General features: G+C 39.5%; 1 protein-coding gene across 2 annotated transcripts in view; it reads left to right on the forward strand.

Moving 5' to 3' along the window:
* The first annotated feature begins 16,231 nt into the window (after positions 1-16,231).
* The window catches only part of ltk (leukocyte receptor tyrosine kinase), a 61,581-nt gene continuing 55,181 nt past the window's right edge, over positions 16,232-22,631 (forward strand). For both annotated transcript variants that reach the window (XM_031758391.2, XM_039603426.1), the window contains exon 1: positions 16,232-16,478. In XM_031758391.2, the coding sequence (XP_031614251.2) occupies positions 16,427-16,478 (52 nt within the window). In that variant the 5' untranslated portion in view covers positions 16,232-16,426. The remainder of the gene's footprint in view (positions 16,479-22,631) is intronic.

Consider the following 22,631-nt stretch of genomic DNA (forward strand, 5'->3'; position numbering starts at 1 on the left):
GCTGAGAGCTGTCAGTGACCATCTGTGTGACCAACACCAATTGTGAGGGGAAAAACCAGTTACCCAACCAGTTTCCGAGTGGTTGTTGGAGGTTGGATGGATAAGCGGGCAACTAAGTGTCTGATATGTTATATTTTTGGTTGCTGTTTTTACTGTCTTGGAGCAACTGTGAGCACATTATACATTATTATACACATTATTATTATTCTGATTCTGCAGGCTCTCTGTTTCCAGTCTGCGTCACACTTTTTCAGGTTTTACTACGGTTTGACTAAGTGTTCACAGACAGGTCAGCATCTTTTCAATGAAGTTCAGTTTAATTTTATTTATATAGCACCAAATCAGAACAACAGTTGCCTGCAGAGGGAGATGTTTCATTTCAAGTCAACGTGAAAAAAAATGTCTGTTTAAACAGGAAAGTGTTTAAACAAACATTATTAACACATTTCCATGTAAACACATATTAGCTAGCTTAATCGTTTCTGGCAATTAAGGACCTGGAATGTACTTCATACATGTTATTATTTCCTCCTGCTGGTAAGGCAGGGGGAAAAGTGAGGTTTCACTCAAATTTGACTACAACTCTCAAGGACTAGACATTCTTGTGAGCTGTGGAAGGACGCCAGATGATTTACACCTTGCCTTCACAGAAACTTATTGGTCTTTCAAAAGGATGAGCTAAAAGCAGAGCTTATAGGAGGCGCTGGGATCTAAAGCTATGTCAGACAACAAGAATTACAATATGACAAAAGATTAATATGGTTTTCTTTGTGTAGTGAAGCCAAAAACATGTTACCTACCTGACGCTATATAATATATCATGCAGACTATGAATTCCTCACATTTAAAGAATTTCTCAACATTCAACTCTAGCTATGAATTACATAATTGTTGTGGAAAAATTTCAGAAGTATCGGATGTCTGAGCAATCTGTATGATTAGCAGAGTAAGACAAAAACATCTCTGAATGGTTCAAATCAGATTTAATGTAAGAAGTATGGCAGTGAAATCCACTTGAAGCCACATAAAATTAACCAGATGTGCTGCAGGACGATTTTATTCGAGTAATTGCCCTCCAATCTAAAGATCAAAAGGTTGAAGTCATTTTTTTCTGCAGGCTTCCACTTAAAAGAGATTATTCACATGGATTATACCAGTATCAATGCCAGAACAATCGATCGTGGTCCTGATTCTATCAGTGTGTTTCTTTCCTGGCAAGTGTTAGATTCTTTTAAATGCTCAGAGAGTTTCCATAAAACAAGCTGTGTCTCCAAACCCTTTATCCAAACAATGCTAAATGGAATAATAAGAGAAACACACATCGATGGTCCTAATCAGAAGTGACGCACAGAAAAGTATCAAACCACATGTTTCATTGGCAAATTCTGTCTAAAGCAAACACAGAGACAACAATAAATGAAACAATTCACACTGCAGTCTAATCCAGCAAACAATGGCTGAATCAACACATTTCTCAGACAGTCACAGGCGCAACTGAATCAAAGAAACTCCATAAAAGTATTCTGAAATAAATAAACAATATTTTTTTAAACCATTTTTTTTTTTAGATATGGAAAACTTTAGCTCGGTCACATTCCTCTAACAAAAAAAAAAAGATTTATGGGCTTCTCAAAATGATACTGAGCAGTAGTTTATGAAGGTCAGGGGAAATGTGGTGAAAGAGTAACAACAGCTGCCTTAATGCCGGATAAATCCAGTCTGATCAACTTTTGAAGACTAGCTTCATGATTTTAGAGATGTACACCAATAAACGGCCAGAGTAAAAGCATGAGAGATCTAATACCGGTAACCTGAGCAGCATACAGGCTTTACTGAGCATGAAAAGACCACTAATGAATGTTGGAGACGGGCCATAGAAAACACTGTCATGCATAAAAAGGTCAAGTGTCCAAGAAAAGCTGTCTTGGGGCTGCAAATAATGTCAGGAATAGCAGCAAGATGGAAGGCTAACAGGTAAATCATTAAAGGGACTGTATTTATAGAGGACACTGATCCTGACCTTATGATTATCCAACAAACCTCTCTAACCTTCTGAGCTTTACAACACAGTGAGCTGAATGACTGTACAAAAAAGAGAGCTGCTCGAAACTGCTTTCATATTACACATAATCAATTGTCACCTGTTATACAACAGCACGCATTACAGCTGTTGAGAACAGACATTTTTGAATCAACCTCATTACTATTGACACCTTTTCTTTAGTCCTGAGATCATGTGTTTAGTATGAGTATTATCCAAAGTTTACTCAATGCATATTCAAACTCTTGAACAAGAAGATATCGTCCTGTTAAGATACTCGCTGTGCTTCAGCTGTTATTTCCTGATGACGCATCATGATCTACTACACGTCACGCTGGCCTTCCTTCTGTACTTCTGATTCAGCTGGCAATTTTTCAACTTTTCAGAAGCGTATTGAGAGCATGTGGATGTGAAGAGCACCTGGAAATTCATCGTGTTGAGATAACGCAGAATTGATGAGGGAGGCTTTTGGTGAATTTACCATACGCCTTTTCAGACACACACACACACACACACACACACACACACACACACACACACACACACACACACACACACACGAGTTTTGTTGTTTGAGCTAAATGTGTATATACAAATAAAAAAAAAAAGAATTGTGAAAAATGTTTTCAATTTTTGTTGTGAATCTAGTTCTCAGCAGATCATTTTAATCTGTTAGAAAACCCAAACATATTCTGTGAGTTGTGTTCGGTGTTGGTTGATTGGTTTGAGTCAATGGTGAGACTGTTAACTGAGCAACTCAGAATTTCAGCTTACTGCATTCCCAGGCCAGTGGTGTCAGAACACAAAAAACTGTACTCACAACACTGTGCACCATGCTGCGACTGACTGACGTTCACAGATACGGTACACTTATGAGAGCACCTTCTCTGACCTGATTGTTCTTGGTGGAAATCTGACTGGACACAGGTGCAGAGGTGAGGTGTTTCAAAGTGTACTTGTGCAAGTCTTGCAGGAGCACCATGACCTACATCTGTTTCATCAGGACAACACACGCACACACACACTGCCAGCATAGCCCAGACCTTTCTGTATTAACAGCATTTGCAATATGTCTTCTACTGAACATGCCTCGGCTGAAATGCTAATCAGAGGCAGCCACAACCAACAACCATTTGCAGAAATGGATTCATCCACGACAGATCCAGAAACTTGCCTGCTTGCATCAGGTCAAGAGGTGGCCGTACCTCATATGAAGCATCTTGTACATACAGATTGTTTAATAAAATAAATTGAAAACACGAACTTGCTTCCTTTTTTTATCATAAATTTCGAAGTATATAAAGATTCTTCAGCTTTTTGTTTGCGTGATCCAGAAACTTTTAGTGAAAGAACTTACACAATCATATAGAGTACCACTGAGGTCATGCTGGACTTGTAGCAATTAGTTTTTATGTGTTTTCAGCGTTGCCATGGAAATAAGGTAAATCTTAACTACCCATATTGCACAATGACAGTAAAGTGTAGTAACCTGATTCTATAATGTTTCGGGGCTTTAATGAAAATAAGCACCCACAGCAGCTCTGTTGTTGATGTAATGGTGCACATATGGTACACATAATAACAATAATTATTTTCTCTCTATTACCACGACCGTGACAGTCTCTGTACTCTGTCTTTTTGATCCTGCAGTGTTGGGATTCTTTACTTTCGCGAGCACTTGTCACGGATCAAGTGATAGATCAGAGAGAAGTAGAAGAGTTTTTTTTAAAATATCTGCACAATTTTAAAAAGTGAAATGGATTCTCGAATCAACAAAAAGAGCTCAGAAAAAAAATTACCCATCCTTTCAAACCAAAACTAGAAGAACTCCTTTTCTCCAACAGCTTGGCCACTTTGGCTGCAATCACCCTCAGTAATACTAATACCCACTGACTGTGTGGCTATCACAGTGATTTACCTACACAAGCATTTTTATTCCAAAGTTACCAAAATGTTCTTTTTATTTTAAATATTAATTTATGTTTAGACTGTTCTTCCCATTCTATGCAAGGCCACCTGGGTTGGCTGTAAGACTGTTTACTTAGCCTGGCAGGGCGAAGGACACCTTCTCAGCTGAACTCTGGACACATACACACACACACGCACACAGACATATATACACATGCAGATATACACTCATCCCCCCTCCCCCCTCCAAATGCCTTCAATGCTTATTCCCTTCCGATGCTGACAGTGGATCAATGAAACCAGCGCTTATGCTGCAGGCCCGGATGTACTGTCTACACTGGCTGTCTCTCACCCTTTACCCACCCCTGTTGCTTGTCATGTGTTTCTTTGGTGTATTAAGAGTTTTTTTCATGTGCTATGTGCAGAGGTGGGTTTTTTTCTGTTCTCAAACTGATCTCCCTGTTAGAGCTCAGTCTGGGGGAGTTATTTTTTTCTCCTTATCTTTCCTCATGTGGTGCATTTTCCATTGTTATACCTCTCTGACCTGTCCTCCCCATGTGATGTTTTTGTGTAATGTATGTGTGGTCGGAGGGTAAGATGGCGCCGCCATTGCATGCAATAGGTCAGCAGCCTTAACATGAAATTTCCCCTCGTGGGACTAATAAAGGTATATCTTATCTTATCTTATCTTATCTTATCTTATCTTATCTTATCTTATCTTAACAGAAACAGGTAAACAGGATCCAATGTATGCAAAACGTCTGCATTGTGTTTATTCACATTCGCACCCTAACCCCCCAATTGGTTGTACAATGATATACCGATGAGGATTGGGTTATTAGCCTCATCAGTTAATCATTGCTATTTAATTATTCCTAAATGTATTTCCCAAACTGCTGCACATTTTTAAAGCACATTTTTCCAACCATCATCAGTTTACCCGGAGGACAAAAAAATCCAAAAACCACCAAAATTATTCAAAATTATTGGTCACCCTTATGCTAATAGTCAATTGTGGATCCTTTTCGCTGGAAAACAGCCTCCGGTCATTTGTTTTAGTTTTCAACAAGTCTCAAGCTCCTCCAGACTTGATGGTCTCCTGGCATGGACCTTGGTCTTCAGTTCACCCCACAGATTTTCAGTGGGATTCGAGTTATGGCTTTGTGCAGCGTGCTTCACTCGGGCTTGAAGGTGCCTCTTCTGCACGAGTGGAGTTTTTCTTAGTCTTCAACCTTGGAGTCGATTCCTGTGCAGGGTTCTAATGACTGTCTTCAATGACACTACAGTTCCCAAATTGGCTAAGATTCACTTGTGTCTTGGAACTTGTTCTCAAGTCTTTAGACGCATATCTCACTAGTTTTCTTTCCAGAGTCTTTGAAATCATTCACTTTCTACCTCTGCCAGGCTTGTTCTGTACTGTGTGACTTTCTTTGAATTTCTTGATGATACTTCTCACTCCAGTTCTCGACACCAGGAAATGTTTTGATTACTTTAACTGAATCTCCTGCTTCCTCAGCAATTAGTACGTCCTTTTTTAGTCTAAACTCATTCTTTTTGTTTTTGGCATGATGCTTTCTCAGGTGACAGCTCAAACCCTTGCTGGAGTTTTTATACAGTGTGTAAGTTGGAAGATAACGCTCTGTTTTAACTTGATTTTAGAAGCTTTGAGCGTTACAAAGTTAAAGCACATCACTCCACAGCAGCGGTTTGTTCTATGGCTCAATAAAAAGGTCAGTCTGTCAGGGGACTAATGGTGTTTTTTTTTTCTTCAAATAATCCTGTTATTGTGTGCAAATAGAAATAATTTGTTTTCTAAAGATAACTGGTGTGTTTAGAGACACTATGTCGAAAATTCTTTGCTTCAAAAAACTACATTAGATACTTTTTGGATAAAGCCCTAAATTTCACACTCCAGACTAGTAATTTTATCCTCATCTATTCTAAAGGCTTACACTAGGTCGAGCAAAACACTCTGCATTTATTCTAAGGATCTACATACTTAGCAGATGTGTTGGCTTTAAGAGACCTCTGCTGACAGTGGCATTACAGACATTCAGATTCATAACTGGTTATATTCTTGTCATAAATTTCAGTTTCACTCTCTGAACAAAGACACTTAATCTATAGCTCCAGAGGCTGCTGTTACATTGTATGTTTCTACTATAACTTCAGGTCACTTCAGAGCAACCAAACTGAATTGCCTTCACAAAAGCTCAGATCCAGGAAGTAGAAGAAACTTCACATGAAAGCTCCTCCGTGAAAATGTACTAATTTGCACGAGTTACGAGTAAGTGAAAAAACAGTACCTGGAATAAAGCCAGACAAATTGGACAATTGAATAAAGGAATTATGATCATAAAGTTCATGCACTCTTCTTTTTTTTAAGTGAAACCTAATTCTTTCACATGTTTAAGTTGTATCCTGCCTCGGTATTTAAAATGCTGTGCATCAGATAAGGGAGGGGGGGAAAAAAGAAAGACATTTGTGTCATTCAATCAAATCCAAAGACTGGATAATTGGAATCTCTTTTCTTTTCTCTACCTGAAAATGTTGACGTTCTTTTTTAATTTGGCCTTCGTCAGCAACTTGTGTAATGTGTGCATGTTTTACACAGCGGGGATGCAGCTGTAATGATTGCAGCATGCCTTTGCAGTTGTTAAAAATAAATTTGACATATCATTTCAAGCTGTTTTTCATCTGGAACAAGTAAGAAAAGGAAAACAACACTGCCAGGGTAAATGCTAATGTTAGGCTGTGTAAAGCAGTGGTTGGCATGAGGACTGCGCTGTCTTTTGTATGGAAATGAATACAACTCTTAAAAGTCTTACAATATAATAATATACAAATCTTTCTCACCACCAAATCTATCCATCCTTCCACTCTGTTCCGCTTAAACAATGAAGTCATTTAGATACAAGTCACATTCATCCATTAACAGAGACCATTTATGCATTTATATGACACACACAGCCATATTTCCCCAGGACACTACATGATTCAAACCAGAGGAGACTGGGATCAAACCACAACATCTAGACCAATGAATGACCTGCGTGTCCTGTAGTCAGCACCTGTAGTTAGAATTTGCAAATCTGAACATAACATTATGCTGGATAGCAGTGGTGGGACTTTGTGCAACACACTTGTTAAGATAGTTAACATTCCTCTAAAAAAGGTAATGTGCTGCTGTAGATTTCAAGGTAAAAAGATTTGGACACGTTGGATGGTAAAAGACAGGCATGGCATGATAATGTTGGATTCTCCTTTGCAACCACACGTTTAACAGAAGCACAGTTAAAGGTGATTCACAAGTCATGATTTGCCTAAGGCTTTTATAGCCAATGTGGTGCAGACCTCTTTGGTCAACATGAAAAAGACAGTCACAATCAGCGGTTGGCACTGATTGAGCTGTGCAAAAAACCACAGTCGCCAAATCATCCTGTGGGAACCCACTTTTTAAATAAATAATGACAGTAGAACTTTCCAGAAGTGTTTAGAGGGCATTTTGCATTCGGGTCGTTTCTGATTCTGTTCTCTATGGAAAATCTGCAAAGAGTCACTTTTTGCTCAAGATTTTCGGTGGGATGAGGATGCAAGTAAACATGACAGTATTGGTTTTAAGAATTTCTTCCGACACAATCCATATACAGAAAGCAGGATGAGCGAGAGGACAGAAGCTGTGTTTTTATTAAACGCTCATGTTTGTCAGCCGAGGATGACACCATTAAATGGGATGAACAGTAAAAAGAGAAGTGTTGGCAGAAGATCTTGTGGTCTGGTTTATTTCCACTCATAAGTTCTCTATCAGAGCCAGCGTTGGAGCACAATTGTTTTTTTTTATTACTGTCATTTTTATAGGGAGAAATACAACATGTGGATTTGTCATGCTGGAAAAAATTTTTATAATCGAGGAAAGGGAAACAAATGTTTTTGATTAAAACAGAAAATTTTAGAATTCAATTATGTTAAAATATTGTTGTGTTTGTGGCAGTGTTGACCAGAGATTCTTCTTTTCATAGACAGTATAAAACATGGAAGCATTTTGAGGGACAAAAAGATAAAAGAGCGGAATGCTAACTTATCGGCTAATGCCAGCAAGCTTGGTAAACAGTGTTGGGTGTAATGCTGCTGTAATTATATTATATTTTTCAGCAATGCAGTAATGTAACACATTATTGTTCTAAACTTGTTAATTGTATTAAAATATTAATAACAGAAAATCTGAATTAAAAGGTGTGAGCAGTGTATGACATGGTTACTGTCGATATCTATGGGGGATTAAAAATATGAATGAAAAATGAATGTACAGTGTTGGCAAAAACCAGGTTAAGTGTATTAGATTAAGATTAGATGCTAATCTGAAGGTGCTGCTGAGCTTGTACCGAGTCAAATTTCCTTTTTTTGTTCGACCAGACATGGTCAGACCTGCTGTCCCCTCTCCAACAGCGTCATAACTTTCCTTGGTAATGTATCAGATTCTGAAGAAGTCACTTGGATGAGTGACGAAACGTTTCTCCCACAAAACGCTACGTCCAGATGAACAGATTCAACTTTTGGAGATATCAGATTAGTTATTAACAACTTTTTCACACTCTCGACATCACACATGTTGGTGAAGTTGGTTAGCAAGACAAAACTCATCTGTTACGATGATAAATCACTGAAGCCTGTTCACTTGCTAATGCTAGCTGTTTTCATACAAAGTGCAGGTTGTAACAGATCTCAGAGCAGTGAAAGCAGAGCCAGCAGCAGCTTGCCTAGCATGCTGAACTCTCATCATCCATCCATCCATCCATCTTCATCCGCTTTATCCGAGGCCGGGTCGCGGGGGCAGTAGCCTAAGCAGGGAAGCCCAGACCTCCCTCTCCCCAGCCACCTCCTCCAGCTTATCCGGGGAACACCAAGGCGCCCCAGGCCAGCCGAGATGTAATCTCTCCAGCGTGTCCTGGGTCTGCCCCGGGGCCTCCTCTCGGTGGGACATGCCCGGAACACCTCACCCAGGAGGCGCCCAGGAGGCATCCTTGTCAGATGCCCGAACCACCTCAACTGGCTCCTTTCGATGTGGAGGAGCCCCTCCCGGGGGGAGGGGGGAGGGGCTTCAGCCATCTGAGCCCCTCCCGGATGGCTGAACTTCTCACCCTATCTCTAAGGGAGAGGCCAGCCACCCTTCGGAGGAAGCTCATTTCTGCCGCTTGTATCCGCGATCTCGTTCTTTCGGTCACTACCCACAGCTCGTGGCCATAGGTGAGGGTAGGGACGTAGATCGACCGGTAAATTGAGAGCTTCGCTCTGTAAACTGAACTCTCATCAGTTTACAGTCATCACTTTTCTTTGGTATTTTTAATTTATGTCTATTTTTATATTTGAATAGGCAAGCACTGCTGCCTTGCTTGTCCTGACAGAATACCACTGGTGTATTCCACGACAGCTTTGTTGGAGGTTGCTGGCTGTCATTTGTCATTTACACAGCACTACGCCCCAAAACTTGTGATTGAGCTTGGCAACTAGCAGCCATACCAGTCACAATTTTTTTGGTGTCGAACTGCAAACCTCTTTGCAACCATTTTCACCCAAGTGATAGTGAGTAACCCCCAGCAACCACTAACCAACCTGTTGTGGAATACACACTTTTACCTTGTAACCTGGGGTTACCAGATGCTCTCTAGACCTCTATGGTTGAGGCCATAACAGGTTGCATTCATAAATGATATGGGCCCAACACAGAGACACACATGTGTTGCTAATTTGTAATAAGTAAAGGACTAATAAAATACTAGAATTTCACTCAAAACAGCAGAACATCCAAGAAGTGCAGCCTTCTTAAATTCTCCATGATTGTTGAATCTGGCAGACTCAGATCAAAACATCTGTCAATCAGTACAGACACACTCGTAACTAAATTATCTAAGAAGATGAGCTTTAGAAAAAGTGAACCACACTCACAGTTATTGAGGAGAAACTATCAGTAGAGTAAAGAATAGTTTTTTCTACTAGGCAGTGAATGTATGTTTTTAGGCTGTAAAAACATACATAGGTTAACAGAGGACTCTCTTTTTGGCCCCCAGCTCAAATTGTACCTACAGTAGCTGCAGTTTTTGCCATTCATGCATTGGCCTCAGCTTTTTGGGGTTTTTTTTTAGAAGTTGGCCCTTGTTTCTTTCCTGCTTTAAAGTCATCACCTCATTCAAAAATATTCTTTCGGCTTTACAACAGGATGAATATGGCCCAAAATTGCTGTTATACTGGTGAAATACAGTGCTGTTTTCTTAGTCATCATAACCTCCTCTTGTTATTGATGAAACTGGGATGTTTCATCAATAATGTTTTTTTTTTTCTTTAACCTTCCATAATAAGTAAAGGTTTTATATGTACATGAGAGAAATGTTGTGAAGGTTACCTTTGATTTGACTTTTTTTTAAAATACTTTTCCAACAAACAGTTAAAACTTAAATGCCCTCTATAGGCTGTAAATCCTTCTAAGCTTTACATCAACCATTTCAATGTTGACAGCATTTTCATTACTGGGAAGGAAGCAACACATTGCACAGTATTGATAGAGTCCTTTTCTACATTATAAGAAAAATATTTTAAAAATTTCTTCCTATGTGACAAAGTGGCCACTCACCTTGGAGTGGTTGGCTGGTTGCAGGCATGGTAGGCCAAGATTGCCATGAATTGATTGACAGATGACACAAACTGCAAATTTTCAAAGTTCAAGTGCATACAGACAAATTAAAGAAGCTTGTCTACTTGTAGAAACAGCTCATTGTGATCCGCCTTATCCTTGATGATGTTGCACTTTAATTTTTCCAAAGAGCTTTAATCATATTGTTTGGAAATACTGTGCCGTGGAAAAGCCTTGAACGTTTCTGGCTCAAATAATTGTTAATATATACAGAGGAGGTGAAGAGAGACTGTCTACAGCCATCTGCAAAACACGATGGACACTATGTCACGGTTCAAGTCCTCATTTTAGCCGGTGGTGTTGGGAATCTTGTCAGTTTGATGGAATTATGAACACGGAAGAGTACCGTCAGATTTTCCAAGATACATTACCATCTGGAAAGCATCTGATTGGCAACGGCTCCATTTTTCAGCATGACAATAGTTGACTATCAAAAATGCCAAAGACAGATCTGGAAAGTGTGTGATTGGCAGCAGCTTCATTTTGAAGTCAAACACGCTGCTAACGCAGTAAAAGCATACCGGGATGGGGAAATCCAGCACAGACTATCAGTCAGTGGATTGGCCTCCCCAGAGCCCGGACTTCAACATTATTGAACCAATGTGGGATCGTCAGCAAATGAAACAAAAGGCAGCCAGCATCCAAAGAAGAGCTTTGAATCTCCTTTAAGAAGCCTGGAGAATATTTGTCAAGACTATTTAAAGAAATTATATGAAAGCTTTCCTTAAACTCAGCAAATAATTTGGCTTTCAAGGTTATTAGTGAATTTAAAGGCAACTTTCCATGTATTTTTTAACATGTTTTAATAAATCTCTATATTTTTTTTTTCATTTTCCAGGCAGATTGTCATGGGCCTGAGTCTGTTGACTCAGGGTTGGGTATTAATTAACATTATCTTAGGTTCTTATTATTCAGGTTATGTATTCTGTTAAGATTTTCCTAGTTCTTAGGTTTTAGTTCTGTGCTCGCTCTGTTTAATGCGCAGTCATCCCTGCCCGTGTGTTCCCTCTGCTCTCTGTCAGGTAGTGTCTCTGAGTTCTGTCTGCGTATATTTCCTGTTTTACTTTGAAGGTCCGTGTCTGACGTCAGTGTATTCAGTTTGCGTTCTCCCTGTCTTGTCATGCTTCTTGGGTTCAGCTGTGTCTCCCTCCTGTGTGCTGTTTCCTCGTTTCCCTTTCTGTATATTAGTGTGTGTTCGCTAGTGTTCGTCGTGTGATCGTTTGCTCGTCATGCCCTGTGTTTCTCCCGGCGTGTATGGTTTTGGGTTTTGTTTGTTAGGTTTTTCCCAGTTTAGGTTTTCTTAGGTCGGTCCTTACCATCCTCACCACACAGCAAGTGCCTGCATCTTGGGTCCTTCATTCATAACCCCACAGCCGTGACACGGATTATAAAGAAATGAGATGTAGCTCAAGACATTTGCAAATCACCTTATGTCAACAGATCTAATACAATTACATTCATCTTGTAACTGAACATAACCCTGATCCTGATCTTCAGGATTATAAGATCTTAAATCAGATTTGATTTAGGGCACTAGCCCCATTAACCTGCAGACCAACCTGCACTTTGTTTGTCTGGTAGTCTGACAGATCTCTAGTCTCGTATGTAATTTAGTGAAGCGTCATTTATCTAGCACATTCTAATGCTAAGTTACAAACAAAGAAGAAAAGTGTTTTAGAAGCTGCTTGAAACAACCTAAAGATTCAGAAACACTGATGGATTTGGGAGGGTGATTGCAGAGGGTTGTTGCCTTTTGCTTTGCACTTGGAGTGGGTGATGGATGAAAGGCAGACATTTGAGGACTGGAGTGACTGAGAAGCAGAAAGAGGAACAACAAGATCACAAATATAAAAAGCACTAAGGTCATACTGTTCACTTAATCAACCAAATAGTATATTTTATTATAAATTTTAATGGAAACAAGTGTGTGTGTTTTTGGGGGGTGGGGGGTGGAAGAGCAGGTGGGTCCATGAGACAGTAGTTGTAGTTGAGAGGCTACCAGCTGCATTTTGAAGCAACTGTAATCGATTTTGTGCACCTTGATTGAGGTACACACAGAGGAAATTGCAGTCATCCAGATGGGAAAACATGAAAGTATTCTATGAATGAACAGTTTGATGTCCCTAGAAAAGAAGACACATCTGATTTTAATGATATACTACCTCAGATTTGAAGGTAGATATGCAGAATTATAGCTTAAATCCCGCTTTGTTGTTGGGAAAGTTTAAAAGTGAAAGAAAGGTAAGTTTAAAATCAGCAACTTCCTGGTGCTTACCTGGAAGCCATCGGATTTTAGCTTGGACTGTCGGCCAATGAGCATTAAAATGCCTTTTTAAGGGATTTTAAAGGAGAGAACACATGGCATCATCGTGGCTACTCTGCATTTCCTGTGTTTATTCTTATCTGTTATTGTGAGCAGCACATTTTTATAGTATGTCATGATTTATAATTATTTTAATAATGGTTATTATTCTCAATTCATGTATTGTTCCCTATCCTGGAGCTATTTTCCTCCCACGCTAATGCACTCTCTACCTGCAGATCTATAGTGCCAGCGCCTTGAAAAACATTTTCTGCAAACTGACATTGACTGACAGCTTCATAAATGAACAGAAAGGTACTTTTCACAGGTTTGAAGATGCAACTTGAACAACACAGAGGTTTGACCACATTAAACTGTCATCCTCTGGAGAGAAAGCTACAGTTAGTGCCACACGCTCGACTGACAGAAAGAAACTTAAACAAACAGTGTATAAAGGAGATTTATAACTTGACTTTTGCAAACCCGTCAGTGTGTAAAGGTAGGTCATATCGGACTACTTCAAATGAAAGTTGAAAACAATTCTCTTTATACGAGAAAAAAGCACAAAAACAAAGCTAATCATTTTCTTGACAGCCTTTCATTATTCGGGCTTTAATACTCAATCTGCCTGTGACTTTCTGTCGTTTTAGAAGTACGTGCCATCTGCCAGTTCTGACTGATGTGGAGTAAGAACAGCTGTATTTGTTGTGTTAGCTACCATCTTATACACAAAACAAAATTTCATATATAAGACAACATATCATCATCTACTGAAAATTAAAGTTGAATGACACTTTACTATTTCTAGGCTGCAGCCAATAATGATCTCAGCTGCAACTTTATTAAGTATGCTTACCAAAACTAATGCAGTCTACTGTTTGACAGCAATTTGATATTTGCAGTGGCCGGCACTTCATAATATGAATTGGAGTGGAGAAAATGACAGGAACACCTTTCTATGGGATGCAATTCAGTTCAACAGGGCCATCAGTCTGGGAAGTCCTCTGTTGAGACAATGTGGGCTGACTTTTGCTCTCCACGCGAACTTTTTGCTTCCAAACATCTAAGACTGCTCAAATGTGATTTGTCAATAGAACAAAACCTCTTAAAAGGGAAAGTCTTGTTCTTTGACTACAGATTCTCAAAATATTCAGATGCACTCACTCACCATGTTGTTAGTTACACCCATTAAACTGTTCATTAACATTAACGTCTAATCGGCTGATCACATGGCAGCAACTCAATTAGGCACGTAGACGTGGGGAAGAAAGGTGATTTAAATGACTTTGAACATGGCATGGTTACTGCTGCTGCTCTGAGTATTTCAGAAACTGCTGATCTATTCAAATTTTCCAACATAATGATCTCTAGGCTTTACAGAGAATCGTCTGAAAAAGAGAAAATGTTCAACTAGCGGCCGTGTTCTGGGCAAAAAATGCTTTGTTGAGGTCAGAGGCGACTGACCAGACTGCTTCGAACAGTTATGAAGGCACAGTAACCCAACAACTTGTCACAACCGAGGTATGCAGAAGAGCTTCTTTGGCTGCACAAATAAAATACTGTACGGCAGCAGAAGAGCACACTGTATGCCACTCCTATTAGCTAAAAATAGGAAAATTGAAACACAAAACAGGCTATAATAAAGACCAAAATAAAAGAGTAGCAGATCAGAAAAACGTTTAATAAGATGAGTCTCAATTTCTGCTGTGACATTTGATGCTGGGGTCGAAATTTAAGGTAACCAATGTGAAGGCATACATCATCTTGCCATGTGCCAATGGTTCGGGTTAGCGGTGGTGGGGTAATGGTGTGGGAGATGTTTTCTTGGCTCACTCCGGGCCCCCTAGTGTCAGCAGAGCATCATTTAAATGCCACAGCCTACCTGAGTATTTTTGTTGACCATGTCCTTCTGAAGTAAAGCCTGCTCATTCACTGCTGCTTTTTTGGTTACCCACTGACTTGTTTTCCATCACTTTAATCTGACAGCTACAAAACACTTGAAGGTATTCTGGGTATATGCATTGTTTATTTTAATCCCCAAAAGTTTGAACAATCTTGAAACCTGAATAAATATTTACTCAAAAGCAGCTGCTGGCAGGAGGTATTAATGATCTCATGGAGTAGCTGTGAGTTATATAAGAAGGAATCAGTGATAGTGTGATGTTTGGCTGAGTGGTGAATCACATGGCAGCAGCTCACTGCATTTAGGCATGTACACATGTTCAGGACGACATCCTGAAATTAAAACCAGACATCGGAATGAGGAAGGAAGGTAGTTCAAGTGAGTCTGAATGTGGCACGGTTGTTGGTACCAGACAGGCTGGTCTGAGAAACTGCTCATTTCTATCCTGCCTTGTATCAGGAAATTGTATGAGTTCAAGTTGCTTCTGGGGGTGTGGGTTCTATTTTCTTGACACCTTTTAAGCCCCTCAGTATCAACAGAGTTTAAGTATTGCTATTGAACATGTCTATCCCTTTATGGCCACAGTGTACCCATCTTCTGATGGTTTCTGCTAGACAGGATAATGCACCAAAGCTCAAATAACCTCAAACTGCTTGCTCAAACATGTCATTGAATTCACTGTACTCAAATGGCCTCGACAGTCACCAGATCTCAGTCCAATAGAGCATTTTTGGGATGTGATGAAATGGGAGATTCTCACCATGGATGGGCAGCCAAAAAAAAAAAAAAAAAAAAATCTGCTGCAACTGCCATGGTGAATTAAGCCAGTTCTGAAGGCAAAACGGGGTCCAAACTAGCAAGGTCTAGTAAATAAAACGTTAATATGTCTATTTACAACACCATAAACTCCAAACTTCCAAAATAACCATAAAGTTGGAAACCGTATTTTTATAGCTAGTCTTCATGAATATAAGTGGGCTCTGGTATATGACTATTGCATTTGACTGCATTCATTTTATCTACAGATGTTCCCCTTTTGCTGTTTTTGACACTGTTCAGATAAAACTGAAATGTGGAAAAATGTTTAATGATTTTCTGTGATGTTACTTTAATTATGCAATAATGTCCGCTTTATTTTTATTTTTTTTTTTTAGTTTGATTTTCTCAGGGTAAGGTGTTTAATCCTGGCGTGAGAAGCTGGTTTACAGAGTTCAAACCTTTCCATAAAAGTCTGTCTTGACATATGTGGGCAGAGTGAGCCTGAAAGCATAGGACTCGGAGCCCTTTTGACTGGTGACTAACACGCAGTGAAAGGGAGCAGAGGCAGGGGAGGAGGGTTTGGAGGGAGGAGGGTTTGGGGCGGTTGTCGTCACTGGGAGCTGCAGCAGCATCAGCATCACCGGAATGAGTAACAGTGCGCAACTTGAGAAATAACTACAGTGTCCGGAGGAGCGCGCGTGTGACCGTTAATCGTTAACTTCACGAGCCGGGTTTCTCTTCAGCGTATTCATGAGGGCTTAAAAGGTGCAAGCAAGGAAACCCCCAACACGGACTCTCTGTGGAGCTGCCGCCGAAGAAAGAGGAGCCATGGACTATATAAAAAACCACAACACTTATCTCCCCATCTTCATTTTGATAAGTAAGTAACGCACTTTGACTCCAGTGAGTGTTTTGGTAAAACTTTTCCCGTCTTCTCTCTCTTTTTTGCGCTTACTTTGTGTTTTCTTTAAATGGTTGAATGGGCACATTTGGCAACAGTGTGCCACGTTAATTAGCCTTCCTGCCTTTCTGCAGCGTCGTGCCACTCACAGGGATCACGGGGGGAGAGTTGGTCCAGGGTTTAGACAGAGTCTGTTGCAGTTTGATCCGATTATGAATCTTTGGCACAAAAACGCGCCGCCTCGCACACGTCCCAGCGGTGCTTCCACATCCACTCTGAGAAGCGACATCAGGCGAGGTGTCATTTTCTCTTGAGGCAACACTTGACGGAATTTGATTTACATTCATTTACACTGCAGCAGGACGACAAGACTTGGCAAGGAATGGGCTCTCGGAACAGTTAGTGGGGTTACATAATAATTCTATGCTGTTGATTATACTGCTTATTTTAAATAAACAGAGGAAAATATGACATTTTTCTTTAGGCTTTAAGCAGATTAACCCAGATTTTGTTTTGTTAAACCTAACTGAAAAAGGCAAATATCATTAAACAAAAAAGGCCTGAATTTTCTTCCTTTTCCCCTCCTTTTTAGTATTAAGAAAATATAAAAATAAAATCCATGAATCACTGTTTACTGGAAGAAAATCACCTTTGTTTGTGCTTCTTGCCTGCCAGATCCAATCAGTCTTAATTTCATATGAATAGAGTGAGTGTTTGTGACCAGCAGAGGCATGTCATGTGGTCAGGGAAATTGTGGTGAACTCACTCACAGGGATCCACTAGAGCTGGCTTATTAGCATCGCTGTGACTTCCTCTGGCTTTAAATCATCTCATGCAGCACAGTTAGTTCACTTTTTACATGCTAAGGCTATTTTTAATTATCTGATCATGCTTATTGAAAGCCAGATTTGTTATTAGTTCTTTAGAGGGGGTAGTTATTATTAGTACTACTCCTGGTAAGTGCTCATATATTTTGTTATGTTTCACACAGGTTGATGCAGCACCACATGCTTTCTCTGTCTGCTGAATAGCTGTATGTATCATATATGTTTAGCCAATCAACATGTACCTAAAGAGGGCAGTAGATAGCTTACTCCACTTGAAGCAATAACACCTTTTTTTTTTTATTTGCAAGCAAAAGCCACATGCAGGAGTCCCTCCCCTTGGCTTTAGCAGCCACTGTGGCTGGATCAGTGTAAGTGGCTCTTACTGCAGTCACTCCAGTGACAGGAATGAGTCCAGGATGAGCTCCGCCAAAACTCACAGTATTATGTCAGATCCCCCTCCTCCACCCTCCGAGCCTGAGGCACATCTAGCATGCATCCGACTCGTGAGGGATAGTCTTCTCATACCAGCGCGGCCAATATTTGATTTTCGCAACATTATCTATTCCCAGTATTCTCAAACTACATGTGGGGAGTTAGAGTGAGAATCTTTAACCATAATTATAGAAAGCCCATAAAAATTACAATTACACTGAGTGGAAATGCAAAACAGATCAGCTGATACATATCTGACTGAAAATTGCTTTCTCTGCTGTGGCAAATACTGCGTGATCAAAGGGCGGATGTGATTAACCAGGTTGCTAGCACTGTCCCATTTTGTGCTTAGTGTTGATTAACACGATAAACTGTATAAATGATGGATGTGTGCGCCGTGAGGTCACCCATCGGTTTGTAGACGTCTCACTATTCTGTAAACATGTTTATCTCTTCTCTAAATTGGGGCATTTTATCAGCAGGGTCTAGGAGGCCATTTGAGGCCGGCTCAAGTGGCCGCTCAGTGAACTGTTTCTCATACTCCTGCATTGGTGTCTTTTCATCATATGTGTATTATTAAGATGCTCTCATTATGTCATTTTTTTAAACATCACAGTTATTGTCAATACAAGTATATCTCAATACAACTGCTACCAGTTGTATGCTGATAGCATTTACTCCTTTTTTTGTGGTTTAGGCACTCGTTGAACTTTGTAATGATAGGACAAGTATAATTCCAGCATCAGAATAGGTACAGGATTTCTTGATGGTACAAGTAGGTACCGCTTCCTTGAATGGAAATATATGTTTCAAAAAAATAATTCATATGGAAAACGTTAAATTGCTTTCAACCCTCACTGAGATGCCAGGGAGAATCGAGACCTTGCGTGAGGGGTCTTTCTGCAGAATATCGGTGCTGCTGACTTTAGTTTTACCCCCGCTCACTTCAAGTGATTTATTTTTCATTTCCTGTGAAATACGCTACTGTTTTTTTTTGTTGCCTGTACAAAACCAGTGACAAATGGTAAGTATTCTTTTGGAAAATACCAGAGTCGTATCCTGAAAACTCGCTCTAAATTACAGCAGAAATATTACTTGCCATTATCATCAGGATGAAATGTTTGAAACTATTTCCTTGTCTATATAATTTGTACATGTTAATATTGGCATGCCAAAGTTCTGCACTACACATATATTGGATAGTAATTTTCATGTCACCATTTACTCAAGATTGAACATCTCCAAACAGTTTTTGTGTACAGTAAACTACTTTGCATTTATACAAAAACGATGGTACAAAACTATCGAGCCGAAGGAAAAGATTCGATTTTTTTTTTTTTTGCAACACTTATAAAAACACATTTTCAGTGCGGTCTTTTTAAAAGAGGCTTATCTTTTATTTGATACTGTTTATTAAATTCCTATTATTTAAGAGACATATACAATAATTTGTACAAAAGTCTTGCCTCAAATCTTTATATTTTGCTGCCATCAGTCTTTCTTGTCATTTTTTAAAAAGTGGTCTTGAGCAAAAGTTCTCCAGGTTTTCTGAAGGTCCTTCTTAGTACTTTTTCACTCATTTTCAGTTGAGTCTGAAGAAAAAAAAAAGAAAGCAACTAACTTAAATAATGAGTTCATGTTTGTCCCTTTTTACAAGCTTGTCACAAAATTACATATCATGTTCCCGTTTCTTTAGTCGAGTCTCTCAAAAATGCCAAAGATAGATCTGGAAAGCACCTGATTGGCCAGTGCCAACACCGCCAATGCAGTAAAAGCATGCCTGGATAGAAACACACCCAGTCATGGATTGGCCTCCCCAGAGTCTGGATCTCAAAATTGTTAAACCCAATGATTTCGACAGAGAACAGAACAAAAGGCAGCCAACATCCAAAGAAGAGCTTTGGGATGTCCTTCAAGAAGCCTGGAAGACTTTTCCTATAGACTGCTTAAAGAAATTATAAGAAAGTTTGTCCAGTAGAGTTCAGGCTGTGTTAAAGAATAAAGATGATCATACCAAATATTGAGTTTCAAACTTGTTGAGAGTCTTATCTCTTTTTGCCTTATATACTGTTTCCATCTATGTTTGCACAGGGTTCAGTAAATCACCTGTTTATCTTGTTCCTTGCAAATCAGATACAGGGTGTCTCGAGACTTTAGTGCATTACCGTATATATGTTTGTCCTCGGTCCTCTGATGAACCAAGCCTCTCGCCCTGCGACAGCTTGGATAGGCTCTTGTCCCTGCATGACAATGAAGTGGATAAGCGGTAAAGAAGAAAGATGGACAGATGAAATTTCTCCTTCGCCTCACAGAAAGATTTAAACACACTTTTTGAGAGCTTTCTCGTAGGTGGAACTCTCTAGACTTTGCTTTAACACAGTGCAACGTGAAAATACATAAAGGAGATGGCATTAAAATAGGATTGTACAACAGAAACAGTTACTGATATCCAAGTTTCATAATCTTACCTTCTCCTCATGTCTAAGAGTTGTGCCAAATTCCAAATTGCGTTTTTCGAAATGGCACAGAAAGAAGCAGAGACAAAAGCCAACTATCCCATTAGTTTTAGGAGAAAGTGATTCTTTTCACACTGATTCAATCAATCACTTCTTTTTATCAATTACCCGAATGCCACTGGGGATTTCCTAAAAAATGTGAATTGGCAAGAATGCGTTTTATCATGAAAGAATTTAAAATATGCAAAAACATAAAGTACAAAGAGTCAAATTCCGATCCTGTGATCGTGCTTTCTTTCTGCCGTATGACCCTTTTCAGTAGTTTACCCTGTTTCTACTTCCAGTAACAGAGGCCAAATTGACTGCGTCCTCAGATTTCAGCTTGAGCTTTGATCACACTTTAGCTTTTATAGTTATTCGTGATATCTAATTGAAACTAAATGGGATTTCTTATGCATACTATTCTATTGGGACTCTAAGGTAAATACAATGGAAGTGTGACTGCAGTGAATGCGTGAGCTTCCTGACTCAATATGTGGTTAACTGCTGGATCTGATTTTGATTGTGAATTTCAAACAGCGCTAACACTCAGTGTGTGTGTGTGTGTGTGTGTGAGGCTTTAATGATAGTTCTAATCACCTGTGTTTATTTTACGCGTCTCGGTCCCCATGTGTCTCTGTGAATGTTAAAAGACGACCGATCTGATCTGCACTTAATCAACAGAGTTTGAATGCAATTACTGCACGCAATGTGCCCTTCGCTCATTCACATACACAGCGTGTCAGTTCAACATTGGAGTGACTATTATTATATATAGAAAAACCAAACTCACCTCCAGAATTTACCTGCTGTTTAATGTGGCATTAATTGTAAAGAAGGCAACTTTTTTGGCAAGATCAAATAAAAAAAAGAAAGGTTGACCCAAGATGAGCGAATTTAAGACATAAACTGGTAAGTCCAAGTTTTAAACTTGCTGAGTAGTTATGTGTTTATATTTCAGGAACTTGGTGTGAGGATTTGTTGTATTTATATGATCACTCTGTTCACTCTGTTTTAAGAGGTGCAAACTGTATCATTTGCATGTGCAAGTTGTTCTCGCTTTCCTCTTCAAAACATCTCATTTCCTCAGTCTTTCTCCTTTCTGAAGTTGTCTGGCAGGCTTTGGCATCGACCTCATGTTTTAGAACTCCATCTGTCTTTTTATCTTGGAGGCTCTTTCTGTTTATTGCTATCCACCTCCTGAACCATCAACAGCCTGTAACACAAAGAGACAAGTGAGAGTATTTCCTCCTGTGTCCTTTTAGTGAAGTTGCTGGTCTAATGTCTATTGCTCAGGTGTAGTTCGAGGGTAATGATCTTTTTCCACTGCTGGCAGAAAGAGGGAGAGATAGAGGATCAAAGCTGACCTCGGGGGCTTCCCTCTTCTGGCTGGCTAACAGATAGATGAGTAGCCAGCTGTGTGTCGCCCATGTTCAAGGGCGACTTTGGGTTGGGACAAAGCCAAACCCCTTTTTTCATAAAAAAGTTGGTTAAAAAGAAGGGTGTTAAAATAGTCCAGAGATACAATTAGGCAGAAACATGATATGAAGCTGACCTTTGGCAAGATATTCAAAATGAGTGAGATTTTAGACTTGGCAAACATTTCAAGTGTCCAAGTTGGGTTTTTTGTTTTCTTGCTTAATACTGTAATTCAAAGCCTCAGATAAATGAAAATGATTAATAGGCTGGAACTAACTGCTTTTTTCATGATTTATGACTGTGACCCACAATGACCCACTGTGACAAGTTCTAAAGTAGGAAAAGAGAAAAAAACAAGTGAGACAGCATAAATATTTTTTTTATCGGCCAAAATAACATGTTTTGCATTTGTAATGCAAAAACTGGTGGTAACCTTTGATTTAAGCTAATTTTTTTTCGGTGAATAGCGCCAATTGTGGGTGTTGATGGGTTTCCTTACGTGAACTGTTCACTTCAGGTAATTGAGCAGGGTTTTTGTTGGATTAAGTTTAGCGATTCGGGAATCCAACGTTTGTAATTGTAGGTGAAATGCCCCCAAGCTGCTCCTATTAGCATCCCTTGTGCTACGTTAGCTCTTCTGCTAGCAAGTGCATGTTGTAAGTGATATACAACTAAATTAAACGGATCAGTCATATTACCAGTCCTGCTTTTCAAATCAGGATATAACAGATACAGTAGGAAATATTGTATCAGTGCATTCATAGTTAAGGTCACTGCAAAAACATTATCTTTATTCTTTGCTAGGGTTAGTGTCAGTGTTCAGGGCTACTGTCACTGCATGAGCCACTGTCCTCTGGGACATTCATGTTATTTTTTAGAATTCACTGTTTGTTGTTATAATTCCAAACTGCTTCATGAATGAATATTTATAGGACCGACAGCGATACTGATATTTGATA

Source organism: Oreochromis aureus, linkage group 19 (assembly GCF_013358895.1).
Source record: "Oreochromis aureus strain Israel breed Guangdong linkage group 19, ZZ_aureus, whole genome shotgun sequence".
Lineage (NCBI taxonomy): Eukaryota > Metazoa > Chordata > Actinopteri > Cichliformes > Cichlidae > Oreochromis > Oreochromis aureus.